The sequence below is a fragment of the Ambystoma mexicanum genome, chromosome 10 (assembly GCF_040938575.1).
Source record: "Ambystoma mexicanum isolate Mex_15411 chromosome 10, UKY_AmexF1_1, whole genome shotgun sequence".
Taxonomy (NCBI): domain Eukaryota; kingdom Metazoa; phylum Chordata; class Amphibia; order Caudata; family Ambystomatidae; genus Ambystoma; species Ambystoma mexicanum.
The window spans coordinates 868,894,342-868,905,849 of NC_090932.1; the positions used below are offsets into that span (position 1 = coordinate 868,894,342).

Here is an 11,508-nt window from a genome sequence, read left to right on the forward strand (position 1 = left end):
CAGAGAACCAGCTCAGACTCTAGTAACTTAGTCGATGACAGTAGCCTCTGCAGCTATCCAATACCACCGACCATGATCAAGCTCTTCTTTCTCTTAATATTATGGCCCCAATAAGCAAACAGGTAAGGGCCCTGGACTCAATGGAGAAAGAAAGTGTACTCGGTTATGCTCAAGACAGGATAATGCGGACGTCATCATGGAAGGATGTAACTCAAGGTTAAAAGGGTGAGGAAACATTTGGCCATGGATATGTTGGAGGGAGTGGCTGCCATGTGGACACTGCCTTGAGGGGCTTGGGTCTTGTCCAGGATATGCACAGATGATTGTGACTCAACCATGCCAATCTTTTCCAAGAAGCCCAACAGAAGGTCAAATGGCTTCCATTTAATGGGGTCCAGTTATTTCATTTGTCAACTGGCAAACAACAGCAAAGTCAATGGAGGCAGCTGTGAGAAACCGGATGGTATTCTCCCACCTACTCCCCAGGAATTGACCATTCAGGTGGCCAGAATAGGGCCAACACTTTTGGATCCCGACCCGGCGGTGGACAAGCGAGGGAGAATCACCTGAGCGGAGGGTCACGGGGGATTGGGAGAAGAATTCCCAAGAGCGAGACATGATATTTGCCTTTCCCCAATCATACACCAACCCACTCTCCCTCAGCCTTAATGGGGTATTTCCAATCACACCCCATTGTCAATGAGTACTGGGACGAGGAAGAGATGATTGGGAGCAAAGGATTACCTATAGAAACAACATAGCCGGGCTACAAAGTAAAGCATACCATCTAACACCTTTGAATTGTCCCACTAAGAGTCAGGCACATTTCCCCAACTGTGCACACCTGACTCACCCGACACCTGACACCAGAATCAGCAAGCAAGCTTGTTATGCTGATTGGACCAGAGGAGCCAAGGGGTAGGGAGCTGCAGGAAGAGAAGCCTGGAGGATCCGTTGAACGTTGTGCCAAGACGCTGGGCTGGTGTTTGTGAGGGACTGAAACATGGCTAGGGAGCAGTGTTTCCAGGGAGCCCGAACGAGGCAGACTGTGTCCTGCCGGCGGTATTCAGGGAAATGCTCATTCCCTTGCGACCTGTGCCGGTCCGAAGAGTGCCTGAGGGGAAAATGGCAAGACCCTGACCTTGACCTAAACCCATTTGACCTGCTCGTTGGCAATGCACTACAGTTGGTGAGTTTCATGAGACAGAGAGAAGCTTAGAAGCGCGAGGGTGGCTGGAGCGGGAGCAGGAGCGTTGTTGAAAGAAGAGCTCAGTGAGAGAAAGCAGGGTGAAAGCAAGCAAAAGCTGGAAAGCAGTGAAAGAAAGCAAAGTGGAGCAAGGGAAAGGTAAAAGCAAAGCAAGCGAAAGTGGTGAAAGAAAGCAAAGCGGAATGACAGAAAATGTGCGCTAGAAGCGCGGAAGTAAAGAAAGAGAGCAAAGTGCACTGGCAGTGCCGAAACAGACAAGAGTGAGTGCGAGAGAGACCCGAAACAGAGGGAGACAGCAAAGAGACAGTGAGAAGGAAAGCTGACAGTCAAGAGGGTGCAAGCAACCTAAATGTGAGAAAGAGGGTGGAAGCGACCCAAATGAAATACAGAGAGTGCAAGAGGCACTTTAAAAGCGCAAATGAAGGTGCAAGAGAGCACAGTGAGAGACAAGTAGAGGTTGCATTACAGAAAAAGGTGTGCAGGATGCACAGTAAAGTGGAAAATGACAACGTGAACTAGGCACAGAAGAGGAAAAGGTGTCGGAGAATAAGGAGAGGGGTTAGAGATCACAGTGGTTGTGTATGGGAGGAGCAAAGAACACAGAGTTGTAAAAAGTCTCTAATACTACCCCCATGAAAGAACTGTACAGTGCAAGGTACATCCTGATAAGCTAAGAGGTAGACGAGTACAGAAAATAAGCAGAATGGTTGGGAGATCAGAGAGTTTGCGCCTGGGAGGAGCAAAGAGCCCAGCGTTCTCGAAAGTCTCCGATACTACCCCACAAAAGAATTGTACACTGAACAGTGCATCCTGACTAGAGGAACTTTTTGTTTGTTGAACTTTATAAAGAGGGGCGTACATGTGGGGGAAAGGAACCCTGAGAGGCCTAACAGGAACTCTTGTTTGGAACTGGAAGGATCAAAGCTTGGGGAAGGAAACCCCCAGAGATCCAGAGACATTGTGAACTCTAGTGCCTTAAGGCAAGAGCCCTGCATAGAACGTTCCAAGGGCAACCCTTTTGTGTTAACTATTTTGAACTGGCAGAACTACACCTATTGGCAAGACTACCTGAAACCAGCTGTGGTTTACATTTCCTTTTTATTTTTTGTCACTATTTTCCCTTTAAGAAAATCCCCTATCACATTTGGTTTAAGAGTGAGGGCAAGCATAGGGTTGGACACAGACAAACTTTGATTTTGGATTAACGGACATCAACAGCCCTTGGAAGCATCAGTTGAGGGAATAATCCCCTTAAAGTTAGGGCCAGGTAGGCATTACACCAACCCCCCAAGGTTTGATAATAAAGGTTTTTAAACTGTCACTTTTGAGTCTGTGTCTCTCTTGATACCATGCCTCTATCACCAAGCCCTATTTTCCCCTTCAGAGGATCCTAGACCCAATTCATTCCTTGTGCAGATCAATTAACTTTAAGAAATCCACCCTCATGAGCAAGAGAATAAGCTACATGTTTTTCCTGTGGGAGACTACTGAGGAAAAAGTAGTCCCTACCTTGGAAAGGATTCATTCCACTCAGAAATTCAAGCATTCTTGGGTCGGACATGCTCCTGGATCGCTCCTTCCAAATTTCTTCAGGGGCTTATGGCCTCTTATGTCCTGGTGGTCCCTCATGAGAGACTTTATGAGGAATTCAACCAGTTCCGATCTCCCCTCAACTATGATCGCACCGGGAATAGTGGGCAAAGACAGAAACTACACCAAGGTGTTCCGTTTTCATGCGAGGCCCTTAAATTCTCCATTTTCACAAAATGCCTCTCTAGTGGGTTGGGGAGCTTTAATGGGGCATTTATGTGTCCACAACTTATAGTCTCAAGAAGATACGGGCATACATTCATTTTTGTTTGCAATATTCCTGGCACTGAAAGCCTTCTTCCTGGTTTAAAGGGAGAGAGTTTGCTCATCCTTACAATTGACTGCAATGTTTTACCTCAACAAACAGGGGAGACAGGATTAGCTCAGGAATTGTGGGGCTGGGCAAACAGTCACCACATTTCCTTGTTGACCTCCCACCTGTCAGGAAATCTCCATGTGGCGACAGATACTCTCAACCATGAGGGGTGTCTCTGCCGACAGTAATCTTCCCACAGTCTTCATTTCTTCCTCAACTCAGCGGGTCACTCATGCTCCCACCAAGTGGAAGCTACAGCAAGATCTGTTCTATCAGATTTTCCAATTTTGGGGCCACCTGATGAATCAGTTAGCCTCATGGAACAAGAAGAAATTCCCACCGTTATCTGGTGGTTGGGGGAGTGGACATATATCGTTTCCACCATTTCCTAGGATTTGGGGGAGGGGCCACAAATATCACCCACTGTGCCTGCCAACTGCCGATATACACATGCCATCAGGAGACAGGAGGGGATACAAAACAAACATTTAGGAAGTTGACAAGATGAGATTTTACAGCAGAATGTGCTGAACAACCAGAGATTTAAGATGGGGAATCCAGGGCCAATTCACAATCATAACTGCAGATGGTAGAGTCATCGGCACGCTGAATGGCCCTGGTGTCCCCAAATAACACTAGGCATCTATGATTGCATGGCTAATAGTACAAAATGAGTATATTCATGTAGAAGGATTCTCCAAACTGATTTACAAGTTTCTTCCTCCATTACGCAACGTTCTGACAAACATGATTTTAAAAAGAAATGGTGCCAAGAACACTGTGTGACATTTCTACTCTCATTGCAGCAAAACTAAGAATTGCATTAGTACACTATGTCAAGGCAGCCGTTCATAAACTTTTTAAATTTAATCTTTCATCATAAAGTTTACCAGCAACAAATTCTGTTCCTGCCAGCTCTGCGGTCGCAAGGAAGTCATCCAAGGAGCTCTGCTCAGTCACCGACTGAAGGTTTAGCCTACCCCAGTCGTAGCCATCGTTTAGTTCACTTGTATGGAGCTGTAAAGAGAGGATTTTTTTGTTATGTTACCAGCTTTCCCTCAAGTGATCACAAATCATCATCATCATAATTTGTCATTTGTATAGCGCTTTCCACCATTGGTATGATCCCAACGCGCTGTAGGTTGAACACCATTGGGGGACTGAAGTCCATGTATGGGAAATTCATCAGAAGAGTTTAGAATGCGTATCTGCATTTTAGCCAAAGTGAAGTTGAGTAGGCTTGGCCATGTCCCTACTATCTACCTATATCAAGTTAGCAGGTGGATGGGCGCTTTGAAGTTGACAGGAGAGAGTGCAGGTAGTAGGTTCATATGTGACCAGCTAGACTGAATTTCTGTTATAGGGGGTAGCTGCATTGGAATGGCAGAAGTGTTGTGTGGTATGTCGTTGGGAGCGAGTATAGTTGGAGATGAGTGTGGGAAGTGGCGTTGCCTTAGGCTATCTTCCTATAAGCATGGAGTGAGTGTGATATGTGAAGAATCCTACGGATCCCTCACTGAAGCCCTGCCTAAAGTATCCTCCCAGGTGGCCAGGGAAAGGCAGACGCTTCCTGATCCTGACCTTAGGGGTGGTATACTGCGGGAGGATCACCTGGGAGGAGACAGTGCCCAGGGTGGCGAGGAGATCCCGTGGGATGAGACACAGTATTTGTCTTCTGAAAGGAAGTGCCTTTCTGCGTTGCCAAAGCAGGTAATGGCATATTGTCATTATAATGTCCCCGACTCACACACAAGATCTGTGACCCGGGGTACAAGTTCTGTTAAATCTGAGCAAGCCTCGTTAACATAAAGATCTTTTAAGGTGTTTCAGGATGAACACCCTCCTTACTCCCTAAGGTACAAGGTAAAAGGATCGGGCAAAAATGCCTTAAGTCAAATATCTTCCTCTGTAACCACACATTCTAAGTGTTCATCTTTTAATGATTTTAAGGGAAATAAATCTACCCTTAAAATTAACTCAATTGTAAAAAGAACCACCTTTGTTTAAGGGGACTACAAGTCCCACAATCCCATGAGTACTGGGAAGAGGAAGAGACATGCTGTGGCATGCTGTAGCAGTAGTCAGACAATTAAGCCTAACAGCCCAAACTTGAAGGAACCTGGGGGGCATAAAAGGCCCCCTCAGGTGCAGGCAATTGGAAGTCGATGGAACTGTGACTGGAGTGTGAGTTGTAGCAGAAAGAAGACACAAAGCTCCCAAACCAAGCAGATGTGGGTGAACCAGAGGGACGCCAGAACATGGAGACAGCATTTTTCATCTGATTGTTCCGAGAGGGTCCTGTTGCCCCAAACTCTGAAGTGCATAGGCTGCGCAGTGGAAGGCGGTGCAGGAGAGCTGGCTTTCCCCATGTGAGGCTGATTGCTGTGGTTGCCGCGTAGCAAACGTGTTGGAGACAGAGGCAAGAAGCAGTTGTCAAGCTATGGGTTCACAGAGGAAGGGGGCAGGTCCCTAAGAAGCCAGAAGCAGTAGAAGTTGTAGAAGCAGTGCAATCCACAGAGCAAGTGTTAAAGAAGCCGGCAAGTGAAGCCTGGCATTCTAATACAAAGTTTGTTGAAGTTATATACGAACAATGGAAAAGTAGCACTTGCGTATATTAAGAAAGACCTTTTCCTCGCGTGGAGAGCAAATGCTGCTTAAACCCATTTTTAAACCCTTAACAGACTATCTGAAGGAATGGTCGCGTGTCATTTATTAAGACGAGGGAACGTTGCGAAGACCATTACCGAATACCTAGCCTTGATACAACAAGTGTTGGCGTCGTTGACTTGTGTAAATTATATCAAAGAGTGGTCGCGTGTGCCCAATTGTGATTCCCAAAGAAAGACAGATCTCTATCCTTTACTTTCACGTGCGAATACAATTCAATGCAAGTCTTTGAAAACAACCTTAAGAAGTGGTTCCATGTGCCTAATTATGATCCCTAAAGAAAGACTGAACTCCATACTTTAACGCGCCACACATTTTCATCTATAAGAAGTTAAACATTATTCACTATTGAAGAAGAGAACAAGCATTGCCCAAGTCAAGAGTTGTCCCATAACAAGAGTGGGATCAGCCTTTCTCAGAGTTAAAAAGCAATCCAACAGTTACTGTGAAGTTAATAACAGTTCAACCGGCCTAAAATACAAGTGTGCAAGCATTATCTGAAGCTAAGAGAGTGGCACCAAGGCTTCTGTGTAATTACCTAGGCTGATAGCTGGCAGAAAGGTGAAGGTAAAGTTGGGGGAGGGGAAACTTGCTGCTTGTAAAGACTATTTTGAAGTTGACACAACCTGTAGTGCCAAAGACTGTGGAAGACAGAGGTGAGTCTTAAAGTCAACCCCAGGTTGTTATTGTGGCAGACGGACAATAATGTCAAAGAGGCCCCTTTTGAAGAGAGAGATTCAGAGGAACAGTGCCTTGCCATTTTGAAAGTGTGGAAGTACTTAAAAGTGAACCTTGTCAAAGCCTGTCTAAAAGTACAAAAGAATCACTCGAGTTGTAGTAGTAGTCCAAAATACTGAAGTTGTGATGGTATATCTGGTTGTCAGTAGATGCAACATTGTAGTAGCCCAAATAACGTGGAGTACTGTGAGACAAAGGTGACTGTTCTCATGGTGAATCAAGTAGAAGTGAAGTTGTTGAAGTGAAAGCAGTAGCACTGTGAAGTCATCCTGACAAATATACCATTGTGCATTATGAAACTATAACTAAGGAAATAGTAACTGTTAACCAAGAACTGTGCATCACTGACAGTTGTGGATATTGCATTTCTTTTGAACTGTGGTGAGTCTTCTTGAAGAGGTGACAAATCATTGTGGTTGGGATTACCATCTGTGCCATTTGGAGGAAGTGGAAAGTGGATATTTTACCAAGGAGAAGAGATTTGCTATCATTGAAACTTTGGTTAACAGACCTTACTTTGAAACATCAAGAACCGATTTTGAAACATTTCTTTCTTTGGTTCAACATTGGGAAGGGAATGCACCAGGACGCCAGAAGGTTATTCAGAAACTGTGAATTTTGTTTATGTTATGTTGTATTGCCATATATTTTCTTTGTGTATTTGTTGCTTGGTGTGAGGGCCAGATATCCTGTGTCAGTGTGTTTGCCCTTAGCTTTGGTTAGGGCAGGGAAACTCAACAGAGTAGGGCTAGTGAGGCATTTTTCTACATTTATTTTGAGAATTAAATGGCATGTTTTGATAAATCTTCAAACAGTTGTCCGCCTCGCAAGACTGACCCCTCACAGATACCTACCCATCTGCTGTCGCAAACAATCAACCAGCCAAATCTATTCAGAATTACAAGTCATATTATTTAATTGGCAGGAAACACATTTAAATGCACACATTTCATTACAAACCCAAATGACCCAATAGACGGTTCACTGAAATCAGTTAAAAAAGGATAGGGTCAAGATTATGGTTGATATAGAGGGCAGATTTAGGGGGCGGGCTAAGAATCAGTCAGGGACAGATTTAAGGCTAAGTTTCGAGGAACTTCTTAAAAATAAATTGCAGACATAGGAATGGGGGGTGGAATGACGGCTTGCTGGCGAGAAAATGGCTGCTTAATGCAGCAACCCTGTGATCGGACATCGACTCACATTATCTGTGACCATGCACAGGCACTCCAATGAAGTAGAACACAGAATGGAGCAGGGGAAATTTGCTGGACATTAAATGTTCATGATTAATAGAGCCATCTTCGAATCTCTTGTATTCACACTCCTGTCAAGGGGAAAACAAAATGACTTTCCGACTGAGTGCTTGCTCATGCAGAATCACAGTAAAAATCTACCTCCTATATCACCATCCCCATTACTCCTTTGCCTTTGATAGGATATATGTTCTGCAGAAGTGCGCCACTGCACTGGTACCACCGGTGGCAGTGGAGAGGTTTAGAGTTTTGCGTATACGTGCAACATTTTGCACGGCTCAGATGGGCAGAAACACTGGTATATGCAGAAGCAAAGAAGGGATGTGCTGCGGCGTGCATTAAGGCCATCCAAGGGATCAGAGGCAAGCTAGAGCAAGGTCAAATAGTGATCTCTAAAATTGGGATTACTGGCAGTGTCTCGGAATTATATGTTTGTTGGCTCTCCGCAGTTGTAGAATACGGTGATGCTCACGTGGAGGAGGAGAACCAAAGATGGAACAAAAGCCGTATTTATCTTGAAGAAAAAAATAAAAATAAATAAATAAAAATCAGACATTGGTTTGGCTTTATTCAAGGATTAGAACAAGCAAGACTGACGGGCGTGGATTACAACCACAATGATGCATTCTAGTCTGTTCGCAAAATGTTATCTTGAACAATGAATGTCTTTGTTATTGAATCTGTACTATGTCGGGGTTTGTTGCATGCTACAATTTCAGGGTAATGCAAGCTCTGGAAAAGTATAGGGTGCAGAGACAAATTGAGAACACTGCCGAGGTCCTGTCGAGGGTGGTTGATCCGGAGAGTGGGTCAAAAGAGAAACAGTCACTATGCTGCCCTTTATGTGCAACTTAAATAAAAAAAGGTTTGCAGCTTTCCCCTCTATGGAGTTTACATTTTATTGGCAAAGGTAGGATGGAGACCCACTGGCCCACCAGATGAATGGTGGCGATATCCTACAGCAAAAAGGTGAGCGGAGCAACCAGCATGGCGAGTACCGGCCTCCAGCCAAGGTAGACTGGAGCATGCAACTCTGCAGCCAGTGGGGCACCGTGCCAGGCATAGTAATGAGCACTTCTGTATAGTCCGGATGGCCCAAGGAGGAGGCCCAAGTACTGTGAAGAAGAGACGCCATCCGGCGAGAGGACACTGTGTATGGACAGAGCAGACACACTATTTCCGGTCAACAAATGATGCATCCATCACCTGAAAAAACACAAGATGTAGAAGACGAGGTCTGTGGTCAGCGTGGGAGAGAAAACTATTCTCGGAGGCCTAAAAATGAGTAAGAAGAATATTGAACTTATAAGATAGAGTGAAGGGGCTGGAGCACTTGCAGAACTTGAGACTGCCAACGCTAAATCGGGGAACTGAGGTAGAAAGAACAGCATTCACTTGACTGGTATGACAAAGAACATGGAAGGAAATAATCTGGTCACCTTTATGGATGGAAGAATGGATCGTGAAGCTACTTGGAATATTGTTCACCCCCCCTCCAGACCACCACCCCCTAGAAACGGCTGCACGCACACAGCACATGCCCTAGGAATTCTACTTTCAGAAATAACCCAGTGTTTTTTTTTAAAGTGGCAATGAATGTTCCTGTCTCTGATTAACAATATGAGGTGAAGGTCCTAAGTGGTGGACTGGTCTGAAATCCTAGTATCTTAATAAAGTGTGTGATTCTGGGCAACTCAGTTTATCCTTCTGTGGCACATCTAATGTGAACTACATAAGCATAGTTTTTGCATCAAATAGAGGAGGAGTGAATATATACATTTAGATTTGCCCAGATTAAATAAATTAAGTGATGATTATAAGTTACAAATGTTAATAGATAGTTACAAATGTTGGCATATGTGTGTGTGCCTGTGTTATTACAACAACCCTTTTTTCAGAAATGTCAGTTTTACATTTCAACTGTACGCAATTCTGGCTGGACATCATCGTCTCCATATTTTCAAACCAGCTCAGCTTTCAATCGTTCCAAGGTATAAAAAAAAAAAATACATGGTATATAATATTGTCAAATGTCATTTCAGCCGTACATAATTTTTATTTTAATAACAGATTGGTTTTTGAAAAACGAATATAAAAAGAAAACTGCTCACATGATGCATTTCTAACCCCATGCTATTGCACTAAAGTTGTTGATTCTAACGTGTTACTCAAGAGCGGGGATTCTAAAATGTGGGCATGGTTTAAAGTCCGTTTTTTGCCTCAAAGGTGGCAACCCTATGGTTACCTGGTGTACATTATGTCTGTGAGTTTACATTTCATAAACAGCATAGTAAGTCTCCGTTTTACGAACGGCCTCTTGGTCATCCCTGTCTTTAGTGGCCAGGCTCCTCTAGTCCCAGGACAGTGTTGCCAATGCCCACCAGTGCTTCAGTAAACCCTGGTTGTTTATCCAACGGAACTTTTCCTACGGAGGCTCGGATACGTTTAACGGATTCTATAAATGACGAATGTGTGAAGTGCTGTTCGATTAAACACCACGAGTTGTTTAAGGGGTCACATGTGGCACACGCAGCAGACTGGCATCCATGGAATATCTGTGCCATGTGGCTGCTAGAATGGTAGCAAACCCGGGGCGTTTCACATTATGTGCGCGTGTGTGCTTTCCCACGTGCATTACCCAGGAGTCCTTGCTCTTCTGGCCCCGGTTGTTCAGGTTTCTCTCCTTTATAATGGCGCGACCCAAGCCATTCGCTGCTACCTTCTTTTTGCCCATGTTTCGTCTTCACCGCTTCAAGTGCCAGCTGATAGCCGAGCTGCACTAGTTCCTTTTAGAGAAACGGACCAATCAACGCGCCTTCATCACGTGACCTACACGTTACGTTCCGTGAAATCCTGAGTGAGTTCATTCTTTGGGTTAGCCAAGACTGACTGTGCTTTGTTGAGACCGTATACCGTTGATCTTTACTTCTTGTAGGGTGGACCACTTTACATAGAGCCAAATGCACCGTGTACAGAGAGCTAATGAGAGGTCACTTTGCCCTCTAGAGATTTTCCTACTCTACATTCTTAGTAAGTCTCAGCGCACGCAAGTTGCTCTGGGCCATACCTGCCTACATTTGATAACGAAAAACCCTGAGAAGTATACTTCGCCCATAGCCACACAAGACTCCGCCCACATTCCCTGGCCACTCGTCAAAAAGTTAAACTATATTGATTGTGTGCTCGGCTATTTGCACACAACTGCATCAAATGAAACTGCCCTCAAAAAACGTACCATGTTTAAAGTGCCCTTTTGCATTTGGAAAAAGTCATTATTGCTAAGCACGTCTTCTTAGTGTTGAAATGTAAACCCCACGAGCATGGTAGCTCCCAGGATTTTGTCATGGGTCACTGTTGTGTTCTCCGGAGGCCCAGCACAAAGGGGCTGGCTCCGGTCCAGGAGGCCGCGTGGGCTGGAGCGCGGCCTAGGCAGGAGCGCTGAATAACACACACACGCTGGTTTCGCTTTGCCCGGAACTGCCTCCCACTCGAGGGGGCGGGGCTTTTATTAAGCTGCCCTACGTCACCGCGCTGCGGGACGTAGGGCGGATATAACATTCCTCCTTTATTTCAAAATAACCTAACAAAACAAACATAAGCAACATGCTCAACTATAAACTCCTGCCACTGCTGTTGGCTTAGCATACATAGTCATTCAGCCTCGTAGGCGGTCTCGTGGTCTTTCTCAGACTGTACCGCTTCGCTTGGGGGCTGTCCCCGCTCGGTTCGTAAGT

General features: G+C 45.0%; 1 protein-coding gene across 1 annotated transcript in view; it reads right to left on the bottom strand.

The window, feature by feature from the left end:
* The window catches only part of LSG1 (large 60S subunit nuclear export GTPase 1), a 374,602-nt gene extending 364,035 nt beyond the window's left edge, over positions 1 to 10,567 (bottom strand). The window contains exons 1-2 of the mRNA XM_069618580.1: positions 10,413 to 10,567; positions 4,004 to 4,130 (exon numbers count right to left, since the gene is read on the bottom strand). Coding sequence (XP_069474681.1) covers positions 4,004 to 4,130; positions 10,413 to 10,508 — 223 coding nt within the window. The 5' untranslated portion in view covers positions 10,509 to 10,567. The remainder of the gene's footprint in view (positions 1 to 4,003; positions 4,131 to 10,412) is intronic.
* Positions 10,568 to 11,508: the final 941 nt, after the last annotated feature.